Source organism: Oncorhynchus clarkii, chromosome 2 (genome assembly GCF_045791955.1).
Source record: "Oncorhynchus clarkii lewisi isolate Uvic-CL-2024 chromosome 2, UVic_Ocla_1.0, whole genome shotgun sequence".
Taxonomy (NCBI): Eukaryota; Metazoa; Chordata; class Actinopteri; order Salmoniformes; family Salmonidae; genus Oncorhynchus; species Oncorhynchus clarkii.
This window is the reverse complement of record NC_092148.1, coordinates 63,040,841-63,063,591: the sequence shown is the minus strand read 5'-3', so window position 1 is coordinate 63,063,591 and position 22,751 is coordinate 63,040,841. Positions and strand designations below refer to the sequence as shown.

The following is a 22,751-nucleotide window of genomic DNA, read 5'->3' as shown; positions in this document are numbered from 1 at the left end:
AATAATTTGTTCTTAACTGACTTGCCTAGTTAAATAAAATATATATCTTTTTTAAATGTATAGTATCATTTTGGTGTTGACGAATGCCCTCTAATAATCTATAAACCCACTCCCCAGGCTTTTCCCCATCTTGGCTCTCCACATGCTGGTGTAGAAATTCTGGAAGATGGCTGCTCTCATCTCTCTGAAGATAAATACATTTAGAATAAATATTACAGAGTCAAAGAGTGCGTGAAATATTAACTGATTATTTTGAAAGCAAAAAGGTAACAGTTTACCTTCCTATCCTCAATGACCTTCTCCTTCCAAACCTCATAGATGTATCTCATATCAGCCTTCTTTAGCCTATGGTTCCTCAACTGTCCCTCATAGCACAGGTACATGGGCACATCATCAGAAGTACCCTAAGTGGACACAGGCTGAAGACATTTTGACCATGCCATTCTTTTCGGAAATGTGTTGTTGATGTTCAGGTAGTTAGAAAGTTCAGCAGGGAGGGAGGTTTACCAGTCCAGTGTAAAGACTGAGATATTCTACTAGCATTATATCCAGACGCCGCTTGCTGGATTGGTCCTTAGAGAGCTCTGACCAACACTCACTACCTCCCAGCACATCTGTAATCACACAGTTGTGTAAATGTTCTGATCTAAAACTGTTGATAGTGATTCTGTCACAAAGCAAAACTCTACAGTGGCTTGCTAAAGTATTCACCCCGCTTGGCATTTTTCTTATTTTGTTGCCTTACAACCTGGAATTAAAATAGATTTTTGGGGGAGCTCCAGCTCCTTCAAGTTGGATGGGTTCTGCTGGTGTACAGCAATCTTTAAGCCATACCACAGAATCTCAATTGGATTGAGGTTTGGGCTTTGATTAGGCCATTCCAAGACATTTAAATGATTCCTCAGGAATTCACTCGAGTGTTGCTTTAGCAGTATGCTTAGGGTCATTGTCCTGCTGGAAGGTGAACCTGTCCCAGTCTCAAATCTCTGGAAGACTGAAGCAGGTTTTCCTCAAGAATATCCTTCAATTCTGACCAGTGTACCAGTCCCTGCTGATGAAAAACATCCCCACAGCATGATACTGCGATGGTGTTCTCAGGGTGATGAGAGGAGTTGGGTTTGTGCCAGACATAGCGTTTTCCTTGATGGCCAAAATGCTCAATTTTAGTCTCATCTGACCAGAATACCTATTCCATATGTTTTGGGAGTCTCCCACATGCTTTTTGGCAAACACTAAACGTGTTTGCTTATTTTTTCTTTAAGCAATGGCTTTTTTCTGGCCACTCTTCCATAAAGCCTTTGCTTTGCAGCTCCTTCAGGGTTATCTTTGGTCTCTTTGTTGCCTCTCTGGTTAATGCTCTTCTTGCCTGGTCCGTGAGTTTTGATGGGCGGCCTTCTCTTGGCAGGTTTGTTGTGGTGCCATATTCTTTCAATTTCTTAATAATGGATTTAATGGTGCTCTGTGGGATGTTCAAAATTTTAGTTTTTTTTTTATAACCCAACCTTGACCTGTACTTCTCCACAACTTTGTCCCTGACCTGTTTGGAGAACTCCTTGGTCTTCATGCTACCGCTTGCTTGGTGGTGCCCCTTGCTTAGTGGTGTTGCAGACTCTGGGGCCTTTCAGAACAGGTCTATATATACTGAGATCATGTGACACTTAGATGCACACAGGTGCACTTTAAATAATTATGTGTTTAAATAATTATGTGACTTCTGAAGGTAATTGGTTGCACCAGCTCTTATTTAGGGGCTTCATAGCAAAGGTGGTGAATACATATGTACACACCACTTTTCTGTTTTTTATTTTTTAGAATTTGTAAACATTTCTTAGTGATCCCTTCCCGCGCCAATCCCGTTTGACAACACCCAGTGAAATAGCAGCGCAGCAAATTCAAAAACAGAAATACTCATAATAATAATTCATAACTCGTACAAGTGTTATACATGGGTTTAAAGATGAACTTCTTGTTAATCCAGCCACAGTGTCAGATTTCAAAAAGGCTTTACGTTGAAAGCAAACCATGTTATTATCTGAGGATGGCACCCCATCAAACATACACATGAAAATCATAATTCAGCCCGCCAGGCACAACACAAAAGTCAGAAATAACATATAATGCATGCCTTACCTTTGAAGATCTTCTTCTGTTGGCACTCCAATATGTCCATTAAACATCACAAATGGTCCTTTTGTTCGATAAATTCTGTCGTTATATATCCAAAATGTCAATTTATTTGGCGCGTATGATTCAGAAAATACATCGGTTCCAACTCCCGCAGCATGACTACACATTATCTAATTAGTTACCTGTAAACTTGATCCAAACATTTCAAACAACTTTCCTAATCCAACTTTAGGTATTTTTAAACATAAATAATCAATCAAATTTAAGACGGAATAAACTGTGTTCAATACCGGAGGAAAACCAAGTGGAGCGTGCTTTCAGGTCGGGCGCCTCAACCACAACAGTACACTTCACTCGACCCTCATTCTGGACAGCCCTACTTCTTCATTTCTCAAAGGAAAAACACCAACAAATTTCTAAAGACTGTTGACATCTAGTGGAAGCGATAGGAACTGCAAGCAAATGCCTTAGAATTCTAGATTTCCATTGAAACACCATTGAAAAGAGAGTGACCTCAAAAAAAAGGTTTGTCCTTGGGCTTTCGCCTGCCAAATAAGTTCTGTTATACTCACAGACATCATTCAAACAGTTTTAGAAACGTCAGAGTGTTTTCTATCCAAATCTAATTATATGCATATCCTAGCTTCTGGGCCTGAGTAGCAGGCAGTTTACTTTGGGCACACTTTTCATCCGGACGTAAAAACAGTGCCCCCTAGCCTTAAGAAGTTTTAAACAAGTTATTTTTTTCATTTCACTAAACCAATTTGGACTATTTTGTGTATGTCCATTACATGAAATCCAAAGAAAAATAAATGTATATTACAGGTTGTAAATCACCAAAATAGGAAAAACGCCAAGGGGGATGAATTTTTTCAAGGCACTGTAAATGCTTTCGGCATTACTACCAACAATACCATAGTACAAATGGGAAGGGGAAAAATACTGAAAACCTAAAGCAGTTTTTCCTATGTGATACCTGCTCCTATTCAGGCCTCTCTGAAGCCATCCAGTTCTCCCCGGAGGCTGTGACCTGCTTGTGCGCCTCAAGCAGTGTGTCATATTCAGTTTTTCTGCAGGATCTCCATATGGGAAAGGTGCAAATAGAGATTCCAAACGAATTGAAGTGAATCTGCTGTGGTTGAATAAAATATTTTACTGTAATGTACTGTACCTTAAGCAAGTTCTCTTTGTGGGTATGGTCCAGCGTCTCCCAGTCACGGCGGGGCATTACATCTCCATACTCAGCATGCGATCGATTTAGCTTCACCTCGGCTTTAGTCAGGTCCTCTCGACACACCTTCAGAGCTAATTTCTCTTTAAATGGGTCCTATATTTCCACTTCTGATGGAAAGGAACGGGTGTTAAGAGTTGACATAACCCTGCAAACCTCTCTTCCATCAAGACAGTTGATTAATCATTATTTTTTCACCACCTTCCAGCTCTTCCTCTGGTTCCTCATCTGGTCCATAGCTCATGCTGCTGATGTTGGTGATGAGCAGCGTGCGAGCATCACATTCCTCTCTGTACATTAGATACTGAGCGGCGAGGTCTTCCTGCAGACAACACACCTGGGAAGAACAAGACAAAGAGCGATGAAGGAGGGTTCAGCCCATGCGTGGATGACATGAAACAGTGCTGCTCGGAGGTATTTTCAGAGCAGCAATGGTGTGATTGAGACTGACCCTAGTTGGTAAACACTGTACCTGGTTCTACAGGGAACTTTGTTTCTCCCTCATGTTTTTAATAAACGTTTGAAGCTGTTGGATCTCTTGCTTCAGGCCCCAGAGCCATATACTACGAAATCAGGTTTGAGGACTTAGCAAGGTAACTTTGGTCAACTCCGATTTCAATTTGGGATCACCGGTACCACGACAGTGGCCCACCTTTTACCCAGGTATATTTCTATGGCAAACAAATCTTTCAGAACTAACTTGATCCAGGCTGCTCTATTTATCCTTAATGAAGTGCCTGAGACACGAGTTGAGGACCAATTAAATCAGATACCCTCCCTCTCGTAAAGATTGTGTCATCATCCCCTTCATTTGAGAAACTGATTAAATAGTTTTCTTTTGTGTGTAGAAAAATAATGTTAAAATACCTATCACATTACACATTTAGTTAAAACAGTATTTGCTTTCCAAACTGTACGTTTTTTGCAACTGTCAGTTTAACTTTCGCAAATTTTAAAATTTGCGAAAGTTAAACAGTCACAACCAACCATAGACATATAAACCATATATGGCAGTTCCCATTCAAGTCAAGACTGGCATCCATTGCTAGTGTACTCATGAGTTTAACAGTCAAATTGATAGGGTTAGATGTTCCAACCCCATTCTATGGATGATATGTCTTTGGCCACAACCCAACAAGCTGTTCAGAAGGAGCAATAGGAGTGCGGAAAAAGGTGCTTGTGCATTGATAAGCACACCAAAGACGGCATTAGCTGTTGGATGGCAGGTAGCCTAGTGGTTAGAGTGTTGAGCCGGTAACCAAAAGGATGCTGGATCTAATCCCCGAGCTGACAAGGTACAAATCTGTCATTCTGCCCCTGAGCAAGGCAGTTAACACACTATTACCCAGGCGCCCGAAGACCTGGATGTTGATTATGGCAGCCCCCCGTACCTCTCTGAATCAGAGGGGTTGGATTAAATGCGGAAGACACATTTCAGATGAATGCATTCAGTTGTACAACTGACTAAGTTGTACTAATATCCACCCTTTCCCATTAATGAGAACTAGCCTAATAAAATAAAGACAGCACTTCTAAATGCCTATTTCACACCATAGCCTGCTGAATTTGCAAGATAACTTTTCTTTCATTTTGATTTCGGCACAAATGAAAATGTGGCACTGACTCGCCCATGGACTGATGTTTCAACATAAAGGCAGCAGGCAGATGAGCAATATCCACCATCGTAGTACGGATGAAGCCTGATCTGGAATGTGAAGCCAACTGAAGCTGGCTAGATTTGTAAAAGCCTGAGTAGATCTAGCGTGCTTCGTAGTATACCACTCGGATCTCTGCCCTCTCCTCCTCTCGCAGGCCCAGGATCCAAGATCAAGAAGGCCAAGAAAATCATCAAGGACCTCAGCCACTCGAGCCACGGCCTGATAACCCTGCTACCATCTAGAAGGCAGACAGACACAGTACAGGTGCAAGAGAGAAACTCAGGCCATCAGACTGTTAGTCGCCACCAGCCGGCCTCTGCCCAGTACCCTCTCCTGAACTTTAGTCAATGTTACTAGCCGGCTACCACCCGATACTCAACCCTAGAGACTGCTGCCCTATGCACATAGTCATTAAACACTGGTCACTTTAATAATGTTTACATACTGTTTTACCCACTTCATACACAACATGATCAAAAGTAAGTGGACGCCTGCTCGTCGAACATCTCATTCCAAAATCATGGGCATTAATATGGAGTTGGTCCCCCCTTTGCTGCTATAACAGTCTCCACTCTTCTGGGAAGGCTTCCCACTAGATGTTGGAATATTGCTGCGGGGACTTTCTTCCATTCAGCGACAAGAGCATTAGTGAGATCGGGCACTGATGTTGGGCGATTAGGCCTGGCTCGCAGTCTCGTACCAATTCATTCCAAAAGTGTTAAATGGGGTTAAGGTCAGGGCTTTGTGCAGGCCAGTCAAGTTCTTCCACACGATCTCAACAAACAATTTATGTATGGATCTCGCTTGTGCACAGGGGCATTGTCATACTGAGACAGGAAAGGTCTTTCCCCAAACTGTTGCCACAAAGTTGGAAGCACAGAATCGTCTAGTGTCGTTGTATGATGTAGCGTTAATATTTTCCTTCACTGGAACTAAGGGGCCTAGCCTGAACCATGAACAGCCCCAGACCATTATTCCTCCTCCACCAGACTTTACAGTTGTCACTATGCATTGGGGCAGGGAGCATTCTCCTGGCATCCGCCAAACCCAGATTCGTCCATCAGACTGCGATGGTGAAGCGTGATCACTCTTAATCACTCCAGAGAACGTGTTTCCACTGCTCCAGACTCCAATGACGGTGAGCTTTACACCACTCCAGCCAACGCTTGACATTATACATGATGATCTTAGGTTTCTGTGCGGCTGCTCAGCCATGGAAACCCATTTCATGAAGCTCCAGACAAACAGTTATTGTGCTGACGTTGATTCCAGGGCCAGTTTGGAACTCGGTAGTGAGTGTTGCAACCAAGGACAGATGATTTTTACGCGCTTCAGCACTCAGCGGTCCCGTTCTGTGAGCCTGTGTGGCCTACCACTTCCCGGCTGAGCCGTTGTTGCTCCTAGAATGTTCCACTTCATAATAAAAGCTTTTACAGTTGACCGGGGCAGCTCTAGCAGGGCAGACATTTGACAAAACAACTTGTTGGAAAAGTGGCATCCTATGACGCTACCACGTTGAAAGTCAGTGAGCTCTTCAGTAAGGCCATTCTACTCCCAATGATTGCATGGCTGGATGCTTGATTTTATACACCTGTCAGCAACATTTGTGACTGAAATAGCCAAATGCACTAATTGTCCACATACTTTTGTATATATAATGCATTCAGTTAAGTATTCAGACTCCTTGACTTTTTCTACATTGTGTTACGTTACAGCCTTATTCTTGAATTGATTAAATTGTTTTTTCCCCTTCATCAATCTACACACAATACCCCATAATGACAAAGCAAAAACAGATTTTTAGAAATGTTTGCAAATGGATGTTCGATCGGGTTCAAGTCCGGGCTCTTTCTGGGCCACTCAAGGACATTCAGAGACTTGTCCCAAAGCCACTCCTGCATTGTCTTGGCTGTGTGCTTCAGGTCGTTGTCCTGTTGGAAGGTGAACATTCACCCCAGTCTTAGGTTCTGAGCGGTCTGGAGCAGGTTTTCATCAAGGGCTTCTCTGTACATCTTCCCATCGACCCCAACTAGTCTCCAAGTTCCTGCCGCGGAAAAACATCCCCTCAGCATGATGATGCCACCCCCATGCTTCACCGTAGGGATGGTGCCAGGTTTCCTCCAGATGTAACGCTTGGCATTCAGGCCAAATAATTCAATCTTGGTTTCATCAGACCAGAGAATCTTGTTCTCATGGTCTGAGAGTCCTTTAGGTGCCATATGCCTTTTACTGAGGAGTGGCTTCTGTCTGGCCACTCTACCATAAAGGCCTGATTGGTGGAATGCTTCAGAGATGGTTGTCCTTCTGGAAGGTTTTCCCATCTCCACAGAGGAACTCTGGAGCTCTGTCAGGGTGACCATCGGGTTCTTGGTCACGCTCCCTGACCAAGGCCCTTCTCCCCCGATTGCTCCGTTTGGCCGGGCCGCCAGCTCTAGGAAGTCTTGGTGGTTCCAAACTTCTTCCATTCAAGAATGATGGGGGCCACTGTGTTCTTGGGAACCTTCAATGCTGCTGACATCTTTGGTACCCTTCCCTTGATTTGTGCCCCGACACAATCCTCTCTCGGAGGTCTACTGACAATTCCTTCGACCTAATGGCTTGGTTTTAGCTCTGACATGCACTGTCAACTGAGGAACCCTTATATAGATAGGTGTGTGCCTTTCCATATCATGTTGAATCAATTGAATTTACCAAAAGTGGACTCTAATCAAATTGTAGAAACATCTCAAGGATAATCAATGGAAACAGGATGCACCTGAGCTCAATTTCGAGTCTCATAGCAAAGGGTCTGAATACTTATGTAAATAAGGTTGTTCTGTTTTTTATTTTATCAAAAAATCTGTTTTTGCTTTGTCATTATGGGGTATTGTGTGTAGATTGATGAGGAAACAAATGTATTTAATCAATTTTAGAATAAGGCTGTAACATAACAAAATGTGGGAAAATTGAGGGGGTTTGAATACTTTCCAAATGCACTCCATATACTGTGTTCTATTCAAAGCTCATCCTATATAACTACTGCTGTACACACCTTTTCTATTCATATACTGTCCATAATGTCTATACACACCATCATATATACATATATAGTTATATTCCGGACTCGGACATTGCTCGTTGTAATATTTAAATTTGTCCCTTTTTATTTTTGGGATTTGTGTGTATTGTTTTGCATTGTTAGGTATTACTGCACTGTTGGAGCTAAGAACATAAGCATTTTGCTACACCCAAAAAAATGTGTACGCAACCAATAAAATGTGATTTGGTCACAGAGGGCAGATTTTGTGACTTGACAACCAAGTTATAGGCTGTACTCCTATTTTTAGTTAGGTAAATACCATGTAAATACCATGTACCAAACCCATGAAAATGTATGGATAACATGTATAAATTAAAAGGCAGATGGATGGGACGTGAAGTTTGACTTTTGTCAGAAGTGGGTCAAGAGCCTGCAGCTCCCTCTACAGGTAGCTTTCAAGCTGCTCCAGAATCGTCGCTTCCCCACATCTGTAGCACATGATTGGTATCAGTAAATTCTTCCACAACTTTAACTCTTTCATATGATACAGTGCATATAATTTGTAAAATACCCATGGTTCCTGATCTCTCCACCTGAAGTACTGTCTCCTCCCCTGCTGAACAACTTGAGTGGAGACATGGACAGGCCAGGTTGAGCCAACCTTACAAAACAATTAGCAAGCGAGGGGAAAGAATAGTTTAGTATGTGTCCATATCGCTATATCCAAAATATTAAAATCACGTTAGCTAACTGTTAACATTATCTATCTTACTCTGTTTGATGCTAGACTCTACTGATGAGCCAGGACCTCCAATTGCCACTTGCCGCTCATTTCTTTTTTCGGCGTCATGTTGTTGATAGTCTGAGAAGTGATATGGAAACTACTACAATTAGATAGTTAGCTGGAAACATTTATTATTATGATTAGCTAGCATCATAGCTAGATAAATCGCTAAACTATCTGAGTGAGCTAGCAAGCTAAATTAGAGGCCACTTTCCGTTCAAACGACGACAAATGAAGCAAATAGGGGCGCTAGTTAGCGAATACATTACTGTAATAACACATCGTCCCTCTTCCATTCGGCTAGCTATTAGCTTCAGGGACCCGGATGCATTGTTACTTTAACAACAATGTTACCATGGAAATTAAGGACCCAGGAAGGACCCCAAATAGTAGCCCATCCCGCTCCAGATACTTTTGTATCCCAGGAGAACCTTGCCAAAGAGAATGTGTAAAACAATATTTGGCTCAGGATTTAGTAATGTAGTGAATCGTCAATGTCTTGAACGGGAACAGGTTTGAAAATGTTTGTTTTTTTCTGCTCCCTTGATGAGTTTTGCAAACACTAATCTTGCTCAAATACATATATCAAGCATACCAATTTCAGAATCAGCCTAGGGAAAGGCAATGCTCTCGAGTTGAAATGGATGCAGCTGGCAGTTTGTCTGGCTCAATTAGGAATTGGAATACTAGTTGTAGTGGTCCGTTAGTTTCTTATTCAAACGACAGAGCAGCGGAATAATTCAGTTTGAGTCGTTAGACAAACTGGCTGTGACTGGCACACATAATTCACTAACATTGCATTTAAAAAATCTGGATTAGTTTGAGAAACATTTGAGACACAAAATCTTAATGAATGCATGCCAGAATGTAAATAATATGAGGAATTGCATTTAACAAATATCTGCTAAAATAAGACTTGCGAGTTCAATATGTCCTGGGGTGTTATCATTAGTCCAAACAATTGCAACAGGGTTCCTATTGGACACATTCAGGTAGGTCCCTCCCCGTTCCCTTTGCTTCCGTTTAAGAAACGCTTTGCAACATAATCGGCGTAATAAATACACCCCTGGTCCTGACCGTCAACAAAATACGACCGCATACAACCACTCGAAAACTACATTTCCTAGCTTCCTTTTCACGGACTCAAACTGAAAAAATTACCAAAGAGGGGTTCGGAGCGGGTCTTCTGTAGTCGATTCTGAAAATCTTTCGAGCGAATAGCCCTGTATTCAACTACAGTACCCACACGCCACTGTCAGTCCTACTCGAGAGCGTTGGTTAGTCAGGGAAATCACACCACTGTCTATCTCACTCTCCCCCTGTATCAACGCATTGACATAGCTAGTAGAAGACAATAAAAAATAAAACATTTCAAGCCGAAGATGGCAGAGCTTGGAGCGGGGAGCCTGCTGTTGGGGGATCCTGCTTTTAATTACCAAGAAGCCGAGCTAAATGAACGATTGAAGCGGCTCTACCCGGCCGTAAATGAGGATGAGACCCCCTTACCCCGATCATGGAGCCCCAAGGATAAATACAGCTACATCGGGCTCTCACAGAACAATCTGCGGGTGCATTACAAAGGTAAAGTTATACAGAAGTGACAACTGGTATAACATTTAGTACCTAGATGTCTCGAATATGTTATCTACGGTAGACTCTTCGGAGGTTCAGCGTCGTGTCTCTATGCTATTATGTGTATACAATCTCCCTGATCTAGTTTGAGCTGCCTCTCGGTCCCTCTTTGCTTTGTTTCACAATAGCAGAGCGGAATGCCCATTGCCCAAATGGTTGACAGTGAACTCACTAACCATGACAAGCATATCCGTTTCTTTGACTAACGTTCAACTCAAACGGTCTCTTTGTTTACAGTTCATTTTGTCTTTACAAGTTGGCTAGCTACCGCTTACATTTGATCATAATCGAAATATTAACCTAACTATAAATTGTGACAGCTAACTACTATGCCACAATTTATAGCTAGGTACCTAGCAATAACAAACGACGCACAGCTAGTTCGCTAGCAACGTTATCCAAGCCAATGCTAATTGCACGCCATCGCTGTTAGCCAATGCAGTAACTAGCTAAATAATAGCACGCAAACATTAGCTAACTAGTACTATCGAAATGCACCATTGTTTTATTTATATATATGAGTAACTAACAACATAAAATGTAGCTACTAACGTTAATGTTAGCTAGCCAAAACTGAACTCTGACGTTAGCTTACTTAGCTATGTAGCTGCTATCGCCTCTTCCTCTGGTTCTAGCTGGCTAAAAGCAAGTCTTCATACAGTTGATATGACTAGACGTTAGAATGTGTTTGTATTTTGTGATAAAATAAGCACCTATTTAGAACAGGGAAACATTGTGCTCTGTTGGCTTGCCAGTTCATGAAGTCGTTCTGTGGCTGGACTATTATTCTAAATCATTATACATTCTGGATCCAACTCTGAGCACAGCTAAGGATTCCATAGAGATCTTCATGTACTGAAAATAACAAAATCCTCTACCATTTCAACCCAGCCAGCAGCTACACTTCCAGTTGTGACAAGGGAGGAGGCCTCATCGCATTTGTTGTGTATAAAGACCTGCACAGAGATTTATGCAGGTAGTTTAGCGATATATATTTTTTTATTACCACAAACAACTTGTTGGTGTGCAGACAGTAGCCCGGGTGTATAAATACAATTGGTTCAGATAGTTATTTAAGTGTTCTGCAGAAAATCAAAAGTAGGACTTGACAGCTATCCATCTAGAAATCATCATGCTATAATGTGTGTTGTGTAATCATAGAAAGAGTAACATGCTACATGTTTAGTCAACTGTCAAGTCTAATCGCACAACAGTGCTATGATTGAGTCATTATAGGACCATAGTCTGTGCTTAACACAAGATCAGGAAAACAAAAATCACACCTCATTAATAGACAGACCAAGGCCCTGGTCAGTGTAAGGTCCTGGTATTAACATACACTTGAATCTACAGAAATAATAGGCTAGCTATACAATTATCTTAACATTAGGTGGCTGCGGTGGTAGTGCTGGATTCAGGCCTAAGTACACTGCTTTGGTCAATTGTTGTCTGGAGTTGAAGGTTGACAAGGATTTCATGATAATTTGTGACTGATAATTGCATAATCCCATTAGTTGATGGTGGCTCAAAAGCTGTGTGTTTGTTATTTAGGCTGTGTTACATGGTTGGTCGTGTAGCGGGATTGAGGGACTTACAGTGCAGTCGGATGGGGGACATTTTGAGGATGTCTTTTTTTGTGATCATATTTTTTACATTTAGTAATCATAATTGTCAGCAAGCATGAATACAGCATTAGGTCTAGTCTGTCATTTAAAGTTAAAGGCTTGTTACTCCCTCTAAAATCACAGAAGCCACTGTGTTGTCAGTTCCTGTTACTTTTTTATGCTATTTTGACCAGTGTGCCAGTTTCCCTTTTGGCCTTGGTACTGTTGATTATACATGGTGGAGCTGGAGGTGTGAGATATCTCAGGATTGCCTATATCTCAAGCCTAGAGATATTAAAGAGTTGCATGTCTGCAAGGCCTGCACAGTATAAGTTCCACTGATTCATGTAAGGCCCTGAGCTATACTGAGGAGACCTTGTCTTATGTCAGGTGGTGTCGCTCCTACGTGACCCTTGTCCATCAACCTCAGTACAGGCAGAATTTGACATAAGACAATGCTGTGGAGACTGTTAAGTCTTGTATATTCCTGTTAGGCTACGTTTAGACAGGCAGCCCAATTCTGATCTTTGTTCCACTAATTGGTATTTTGACCAATCACATCAGATCTTTTCACGTCAGAGCTTTTTCAGAGCTGATCTGATTTGTCAAAAGACAAATTAGCGGAAAAATTATCCGAATTGGGCTGCCTGGCTAAATGCAAACATTTGCCATCTGGCCCATAAGGCCCTATGATTAGGCCTGAGTAATAATAACATCTATCTTCAGCCTAGACTATTGACATTTAAAATTATTGTTTTTCAAACCGGCATGTATTTTTAAGGCCTTGTTCCTCTCTTGACATTTTAGTTGTGTAGGCCCTCTATCCCTGACCTTAATTGTTAATGAAAGGAGGGCCATCTTTAACTACAACGTTGTTTCCTAATTTCTATTGATGATGATCTTACTCATCATTGTTTTTAGTTTTTTTTTTTTGAAAAGGGCATCAGCTTACCTGTTGAACATAGCCTAAGCTACAGTATTGTCTGATTCATCAGTGTGTTTTATGAAGTGGTGGTATAGGATTTGGATTTGTGTACCATAGTCACCCATTGTAAATTATTGTTCTTTGTACTTGCTTTTTTTGTGTGATTTAGCCTGTATAGATTTCTGCAAGTTTTCTATTTTATGCCTAAAGGTTGTATAGTGTTATTGTGTAATTATATAGCCTGTAGGACACATGGCTGACTTTAAGCATGCCCTGCGATTCCTTTAAGCTGATTTGTAATGTTTGCCCATAGAGAGGGTTTTCTGTCGTCTGAAGAACCAATCATGCATGTTCAGTCAGAGGTGACATCACCAGATTGTGTGTTGGTTTCCCCCAGTCTCTGTGTGAAGCTGTGATGCAGCGTTTGCTAATGTTTCTCCCTCATGCTTTTCCTCTCATTTTCTTTCGTTTTTTTCTGTTTCCTTCTTGTCTATTTATTGTCTTCTGTCGTGGGTAGTACTGCGCTACATTCTTGTTTTGACCACTGACTTGACCATGAGGGAGATCCTTTGACTCTGGACTGGGGACTTAGAAAGAGAGAATCCATGAGCAGTTTCTAAAAAAAAAATCTAACTAGTAAAAACACGGTGGAGTAAGAACGCCCCACAATATGGTCAACAATTTGCTCTATAACCAGACATGTTGTTTACACAGCATAAAATGGTGCACGTTAATAGAAAAATTTGAGTATGCCTACATTATGCTCTAATAACACATTGTTAACCAACTACTTAGGCTTATGTGGATGTTAAACAACATTTGGCCTCTAAATAATTGTGTGTGTGTGATTGACGGAGACAGCGAGAGAGTCTCACTCCCAGGACTATGTGGCTCTGAGTGCTGTATGTTGAGGTGGTGGTGTTAGCTGGAGGTATTTATAGGCACAAGTGTGTTCATGTGTTGTATTTATTATGGCTGTTTGTACGGTCATAGAGGGGCCTGCTGGGCTTTGGTTACAGAAAGGAGAGGGCTGAAAATAGAAGTGATTAATGTTGCTGATGAAATCAAAGGTGATCATAAGTACACTGCTTCTCTATTAGTCATAATGACTGTGGCAAAGCATGACTGGTTGATTAGTGGATTTGTACGATATGATCATGAACATGGCTGTGCTTTACTGACAGGGACACAGTACAGAGGAGAGGTACAGTACCACTTACATACAGTGTAAGTTCCCTTTTCCTACATTTTGTTACGTTAGAGCCTTATTCAAAAATGTATTAAATATCAATTTTTACTCATCAATCTACACAAAATACCCCATAATGACAAAGCAAAAACATGTTTATAGAAATGTTTGCAAAAAAATAACTAAAATATTGCTATTACATAAGTAATTCAGACCGTTTACTCAGTACTTTGTTGAAGCAGTGATTCGCAGTGATTACAGCCTCGAGTCTACTTGGGCACACCTGTATTTTGGGAATATCTCACATCCTCTCAATCTCTGTCAAGATGGAACGGGAGCATCGCTGCACAGCTATTTTCAAGTCTCTCCAGAGATGTTCGATCGGGTTCATGTCCGGGCTCTGGCTGGGCCATTCAATGACATTGAGACTTGTCCCGAAGCCACTCCTGCATTGTCTTGGCTGTGTGCTTATGGTCGTTTTCCTGTTGGAAGGTAAACCTTCACCCCAGTCTGAGGTCTTGAGGGCTCTGGAGCAGGTTTTCATCAAGGATCTCTCTATACTTTTCTCTGTTCATCTTTCCCTCGATCCTGACTGTCCCTGCCGCTGAAAAATATCCCCACAGCATGATGCTGCCTCCACCATGCTTCACCATAGGGATGGTGCCAGGTTTGATCCAGACGTGATGCTTGGAATGCTGGCCAAAGAGTTCAATCTTGGTTTCATCAGACCATAGAATCTTGTTTCTTATGGTCTAAGAGTCTTCAGGTGCCTTTTGGCAAACTCCAAGCGGGCTGTCATATGCTTTTTACTGAGGAATGGTTTCTGTCTGGCCACTCTACCATAAAAGCCTGATTGGTGGAGTGCTACAGAGATGGTTGTCCTTCTGGAAGGTTTTCCCATTTCCACAGAGGAACTCTGGAGCTCTGTCAGGGTGACCATTGGGTTCTTGGGTCACCTCCCTGACCAAGGCTCTTCTCCCCCGATTGCTCAGTTTGGCCGGGCGGCCAGCTTTAGCAAGACTCTTGGTGGTTCCAATCTTCTTCCATTTAAAAATGATGGCCACTGTGTTCTTCGGGATCTTCAATGTTTCTCGTTGAGAATGTCTGATGCTTGATGCTTATGGTTTCATGAAATAAGACAAATGCCTCGAGGGCACCTGAGATCTAGATAACCATAAGAAAAAACACAAACCTGGGCCAACCCTTTTCCTGCTCCTGCTGGCTTTCGCAGATTCTGCCATTACTCTCATGAAGTTGCAGTAATAGGCTACACGAGGAGTCTGCAACATTTCTCATGTGGAATGCATATTTATCTTACCATTTATTTGCTATATTTGTGGGGTATTCTTTACCCCTTTTTCTCCCCAATTTTGTGATATCCAAGTGGTAGGTGGTCTTGTCCCATCGCTGCAACTCCCGTACAGACTCAGGAGAGGCGACGGTTGAGAGCCATGCGTCCCCCGAAACACACCCCCGCCAAGCTGCACTGCTTCTTGACACATTGCTCGCTTAACCCGGAAGCCAGCCGCACCAATGTGTTGGAGGAAACACTGTACAGCTGGCGACCGAAGTCAGCGTGCATACGCCCGGCGCCACAAGGAGTCACTAGAGCATGATGAGACAAGGACATTCCAGTCGGCCAAACCCTCGCCTGACCCAGACAACGCTGGGCCAATTGTGCGCTGTCTCCACGCGACACAGCCCGTAATCGAACCTGGATCTGTAGCGACGCCTCTATCACTCGAATTATGTGCTTTAGGGCCTCCCAATTGGCGCAGCGGTCTATCTTACCATTTCTACCAATCTTCGTGCCAGTTGTGGTTTTCATATTTTCACATTTCCGTGAAACAGTTTCATTTAATTTAAAATAACGTCTTCATATCTCAATCATTGTCATGTGGGTAATCAAAATTATATCTAAATTAAAATGATACAATCCTAAAGTAACTTTTTGCCATTGCCAACTATGTAAAAAAAATAGGTTACATAAAGCCAACAAATAAAAACTTTGCAGCCTGCAAAGAAAATATCCGGATAAAATTAAGTATCGTATAAATCACATTGGCTACACATGGCCTGTCTATAACAAACAGGAAACGTATCAACTGTGACTGACCGCCTTGATTCAGTCTTATGTAGCAACATTTGAAATTGTGTTTTTTACATTGGATGAAAGCAGAGACGCAGAGCTACAAAATGGTATGTCATACACTGCATGTGAGGAACAATGGGAAAGTAATTCTGCTTTGAAAGTTGATAAACTTATATCCCCACTTTTGAGAAAATAGCCCCCAAATGTTTTGGTACACCTACTGGAGAGCTCTAATTTGTCTACACCCATTCAGCGTTGTTCACACCCTCTTACGCCAGCCCCACCTATCTCTTTAAGAATTCACACATGAAGTCATGTGTTAAACAGGGAGTGGTGTAGTAAAGATTAAGACTAATTGGTAAAAGTAGAAGCCTACAAGAAGGAAACATTCCAGGTAAACAAAGTGTCCAGATAAAAATATTTGATGACACTCTTGTCTAATTTGGTACTGCAAAATGGTTACGGGCATAGTAGAAATATCAAAAATAGATGGTATCAATATAATGGGGAAAAAAATAGGTGTCAATGCCAGTAGCGAAAGAACCAAATAATATACAGTATGTACAAAAACAATATCAATGATACCAGTGATAGATGAGGTAGTTACAGTTGAAGTCGGAAGTTTTCATACACCTTAGCCATATACATTTGAACTCAGTTTTTCACAATTCCTGACATTTAATCAGAGTAAAAATTCCCTGTCTTAGGTAATTTAGGATCACCACTTTATTGTAAGAATGTGAAATGTCAGAATAATAGAGAGTGATTGATTTCAGCTTTTATTTCTTTCACCACATTCCCAGTGGGTCAGAAATGTACATACTAATTGAGTGTATTTGGTAGCATTGCCTTTAAAATTGTTTAACTTGGGTCAAACGTTTTGGGTACCCTTCCACAAGCTTCCCACAATAAGTTGGGTGAATTTTGGCCCATTCCTCCTGACAGAGCTGGTGTAACTGAGTCAGGTTTGTAGGCCTCCTTGCTCGCACACACTTTTTCAGTTCTGTCCACAAATTTTCTATAGGATTGAGGTCAGGGCTTTGTGATGGCCACTCCAATACCTTGACTTTGTTGTCCTTCAGAGATTTTGCCACAACTTCGGAAGTATGCTTGGAGTCATTGTCCATTTGGAAGACCCATTTGCTACCAAGCTTTAACTTCCTGACTAATGTCTTGAGATGTTGCTTCAATATATCCACATAATTTTCTTTCCTCATGGTGCCATCTATTTTGTGAAGTGCACCAGTCCCTCCTGCAGCAAAGTACCCCCAGAACATGATGCTGCCACCACCGTGCTTCATGGTTGGGATGGTGTTCTTCGGCTTGCAAGCCTCCAGCTTTTTCCTCCAAACATAACGATGGTCATTATGGCCAAACAGTTCTATTTTTGTTTCATCAGACCAGAGGACATTTTCATCAGACCAGAGGACATTTTCCAAAAAGTACGATATTTGTCCCCATGTATTTGTCCCCCGTAGTTGCAAACCATAGTCTGGCTTTTTTATGGCGGTTTTGGAGCAGTGGCTTCCTCCTTGCTGAGCGGCCTTTCAGGTTATGTCGATATAGGACTTGTTTTACTGTGGATACAGATACTTTTGTACCTGATTCCTCCAGCATCTTCACAAGGTCCTTTGCTGCTGTTCTCGGATTGATTTTCACTTTTCGCACCACAGTACGTTCATCTCTAGGAGACCGATTGCGTCTCCTTCCTGAGCGATATGACGGCTGCGTTGTCCCATGGTGCTGAAACTTGCGTACTATTGTTTGTACAGATAACTTGGTACCTTCAGGCATTTGGAAGTTGTTCCCAAGGATGAACCAGACTTGTGGAGGTCTACAATTGTTTTCTGAGGTTCTGGCTGATTTATTTTGATTTTCCCATGATGTCAAGCAAAGAGGCACTGAGTTTGAAGGCAGGCCTTGAAATACATCCACAGGTACACCTCCAATTGACTCAAATCATGTCATTTGAGTCAATCAGAAGCTTCTAAAGCCATGACGTAATTTTCTGGAATTTTCCAAGCTGTTTAAAGGCACAGTCAACTTAGTGTATGTAAACTTCTGACCATCTGGAATTGTGATACAGTGAAATAATCTGTCTGTGAACAATTGTTGGAAAAATTACTTATCTTAAAGTGGTTGAAAAATGAGTTTTTAATGACCCCAACCTAAGTGTATTTTTAACTTCCAACGTCAACTGTATATGCATACAATCAGTGGTAAAGTTGCTGAGCAGCGGGATAAATAAATAAATAAATAGTAGAAGCAATGTTTGTTGTGTTAAGAGAGAGGCATGTGAATAGAGGCACTGCAGATAGTGCTGATGACTGGTCCGTCCGAACCACGCATGGGAATATTTATTCGGAGAGCCTGTTTCTGTCCTGCCCTTGACTTTGTTGTAGGGCATTTGATGTCTATAGCCTCTTCCTTGCAAAATTCCCTGATCTTGTCAAAAAGATAGTTTGTCTAGCTGTGTCCAGTCCAGGTGGTGCTTGTTCAGGCAGACCATCTATGGGAGGAAGGATGTCAGCGTTGCGCAGCAGCTGAAACGTGGTCCCGACTTAGTCCGTACGCTCCTTGGCGACAACAACACCAGGCTACAGAGCATCAAATCTGTAAAACAGGAAATAACTAAAAATATTGACACTACAACCTTGCATAACATCAATTCTCCTCCCTATTTTAGATAAGAAGAATAACCTCATACCATGCAATGAAACTGATATTCACATGAAGTGCTGGTACTGCTTGATATGTGACTGTGGCCTTGAAGTACAGGTGTTGTTACCAGCCATAGCTTTCCACCAGCACCGTACCATACCATACACAGTCCAACCAGCTGTTAGATGTTAACCCCGTCACAGTGCTGTCCTTCCCAACACCAGCAGTGTTCACTCTGGTCTTTCTGAAGCACTGCTTGATGAGGCCGAAGCACCAGTTGGAGGTTAACATGGTGTGGCCTGTGATCAGGAAGTGAAGGTCCAGACTGTGGCGGAGCTTGTGCCTGGTCCGCCAGGCACAATACCAGCGCACTAAATTGTTCTTGTTTTGGCCACTGCAGTTATCACAATTCAGGTCCACACGTGTTTCCTCAACTTTCCCCAATGACTGCTGCTGTCTTTGCTGGATGACATGCCTTCATCAATCAAGTAGTTGACTTGTGTTCCTTCATAGCAGACACCAAACAAGCCACACTTGCGAGGAGTTTAAAAGTAGATGGGACCTGGCTGCATAGGGTCGGAAGGATAGTGCACCTGCAAACAACAAAATAACATTCATATAAATTACAATGAATTGTCTCACCCCTGTCAGTCTGTCTTTACACAGCTCAGTCATAGGCATTTGCCTGCTTCATGTGTGTATCTATCCATCTATGTCCTTAATCAGTATAAAGGAGGACATATTGCTTACCTGTTGAGCAAAATCAAAGCTGTAATGCATCCTGATGTCTTTGCTTTCTGGTTCAGTAGTGGTCCCCAGAGACAACTGCAGGTTCTTGACAGGTGGTCTTGCAGTCAGCAACCATCCTCTGGTGGACCGACCGCTCACTCTGAACAAGTGCTTGCTTGGGCCAACTCTATTTTTGATGGGAGACATTTGACAATTCTCCTTGTATGACTGGTGGAGGAGAGTTCGGTGTGTTCTACTGATGCTGAAAGACAAATTCCAGATACAAATATTTTAGCATTATTATACAATAGATAGCCGTAATCCCCATCAGACACACTTGGTTAATGTGATGGGTCATGTAATCATCTGGCAAAGTGCAACAAGTGTCTTGTGGTCAAGCAACAACAAATGCGCTCCTTGACTGACAGGAGGTGGGGTGAGGTCTGTGTGGAAAGCAGCATGGAGAGGGAGATGACTCTGTCATTCAAGGAGCGCATTTGTTGTTGCTTGACCAAAAGACACTTGTTGCATGTGCTGCATTGACAATGCAGATGAAACACAATGCAGCACATGCAACAATGTTGATGACAACAATGCTGTTTTCACTTTCCTACTTAATATAAATCCACTAGTGTTCTAGAATTACACTATTAGGTTGTGTTTCTTACATCTGCAAACAGCTGGTTTGTCTTTAGCAAGTTGGCCTAAATATTGTTAGCCGCTGATGCTAATCGCTAGCTAGGTAACTAATGTACTGAGTCAGAGAATTTATTTAGCTATACAGCCTGATAATTCCAGTGATTGTGTATACCTAAATCAACATGTTGTTTGTGCAACAGTATCTTCTAAATCAAAGAGGAATAGGCGAAGCATGAATAATGTTAGCTACATGAAGTAGCTAAAATAAATCATTAAATGTAGCCAAAGTTTACAGGGTCCCCTGTTACACACCACGTATCACATTTAACAAACCAAATACCAAACCGTTGCAGGCATCCATACCATTATATCGTAAAATACGGAATACCGCCCAGCCCTACATCGACCAGCAGGGAGGGTTATATTAGTATGTAACACACGGCACCCGACCGCAAGGCGCTACATAGGGTAGTGCATACGGCCCAGTACATCACTGGGGCTGAACTCCCTGCCATACAGGACCTCAATACCAGGCAGTGTCAGAGGAAGGCCCTAAAAATTGTCAGACTCCAGCCACCCAAGTGCTACTGGAGAGCCAAGTCTGACCAATAGGCACCTGAACAGCTTCTACCCCCAAGCCATAAGAGTGCTGAACAGTTAATCAAATGTCTACCCGGACAATTTACATTGACCTCCTTTTTATTATTGAATTTTCTTAATTGTTTTGCACTGATTCCATTGCACTGGCTCTATGCACACCCTCACACATACTACACTGACACTCCAACACACACATACATTTAGGGTAGAAAATGTACAGTGGGGCAAAAAAGTATTTAGTCAGCCACCAATTGTGCAAGTTCTCCCACTTAAAAAGATGAGAGGCCTGTAATTTTCATCATAGGTACACTTCAACTATGACAGACAAAATTAGAAAAAAAATCCAGAAAACACATTGTAGGATTTTTTTATGAATTTATTTGCAAATTATGGTGGAAAATAAGTATTTGGTCACCTACAAACAAGCAAGATTTCTGGCTCTCACAGACCTGTAACTTCTTCTTTAAGAGGCTCCTCTGTCCTCCACTCGTTACCTGTATTAATGGCACCTGTTTGAACTTGTTATCAGTATAAAAGACACCTGTCCACAACCTCAAACAGTCACACTCCAAACTCCACTATGGGCAAGACCAAAGAGCTGTCAAAGGACACCAGAAACTAAATTGTAGACCTGCACCAGGCTGGGAAGACTGAATCTGCAATAGGTAAGCAGCTTGGTTTGAAGAAATCAACTGTGGGAGCAATTATTATGATATGGAAGACATACAAGATCACTGATAATCTCCCTCAATCTGGGGCTCCACGCAAGATCTCACCCCGTAGGGCCAAAATGATCACAAGAACGGTGAGCAAAAATCCCAGAACCACACGGGGGGACCTAGTGAATGACCTGCAGAGAGCTGGGACCAAAGTAACAAAGCCTACCATCAGTAACACACTACGCCACCAGGGACTCAAATCCTGCAGTGCCAGACGTGTCCCCCTGCTTAAGCCAGTACATGTCCAGGCCTGTCTGAAGTTTGCTAGATAGCATTTGGATGATCCAGAAGAAGATTGGGAGAATGTCATATGGTCAGATGAAACCAAAATATAACTTTTTGGTAAAAACTCAACTCGTCGAGTTTGGAGGACAAAGAATGCTGAGTTGCATCCAAAGAACACCATACCTACTGTGAAGCATGGGGTGGAAATATCATGCTTTGGGGCTGTTTTTCTGCAAAGGGACCAGGACGACTGATCCGTGTAAAGGAAAGAATGAATGGGGCCAAGTATCGTGAGATTTTGAGTGAAAACGTCATTCCATCAGCAAGGGCATTGAAGATGAAACGTGGCTGGATCTTTCAGCATGACAATGATCCCAAACACACCGCCCGGGCAACGAAGGAGTGGCTTCGTAAGAAGCATTTCAAGGTCCTGGAGTGACCTAGCCAGTCTCCAGATCTCAACCCCATAGAAAATCTTTGGAGGGAGTTGAAAGTCCGTGTTGCCCAGCAACAGCCCCAAAACATCACTGTCTAGAGGAGATCTGCATGGAGGAATGGGCCAAAATACCAGCAACAGTGTGTGAAAACCTTGTGAAGACTTACAGAAAACATTTGACCTCTGTCATTGCCAAAAAAGGGTATATAACAAAGTATTGAAAAACTTTTGTTATTGACCAAATACTTATTTTCCACCATAATTTGCAAATAAATTCATTAAAAATCCTACAATGTGATCTTCTGGATTTTTTTTCTCATTTTGTCTGTCATAGTTGAAGTGTACCTATGATGAAAATTACAAGCCTCTCTCATCTTTTTAAGTGGGAGAACTTGCACAATTGGTGGCTGACTAAAGACTTTTTTGCCCCACAGTATATGCCTTAATTTAAAAAATTGGTATGTATGTATGTATGTATGTA

At 42.0% G+C, this 22,751-nt stretch overlaps 1 protein-coding gene and 1 pseudogene across 3 annotated transcripts in view; one reads left to right on the top strand and one right to left on the bottom strand.

Moving 5' to 3' along the window:
- Positions 1-25: 25 nt before the first annotated feature.
- Positions 26-5,182, bottom strand: LOC139377827 (translin-associated factor X-interacting protein 1-like; annotated as a pseudogene).
- A 4,747-nt stretch (positions 5,183-9,929) lies between these two features.
- LOC139371403 (ran-binding protein 10-like) overlaps positions 9,930-22,751 on the top strand; it is a 32,348-nt gene continuing 19,526 nt past the window's right edge. The window contains exon 1 of one of the 3 annotated variants that reach the window (XM_071111807.1): positions 9,930-10,400. In XM_071111807.1, coding sequence (XP_070967908.1) covers positions 10,202-10,400 — 199 coding nt within the window. In that variant the 5' untranslated portion in view covers positions 9,930-10,201. The remainder of the gene's footprint in view (positions 10,401-22,751) is intronic. The other 2 variants (XM_071111799.1, XM_071111815.1) reach the window with 2 other exon arrangements.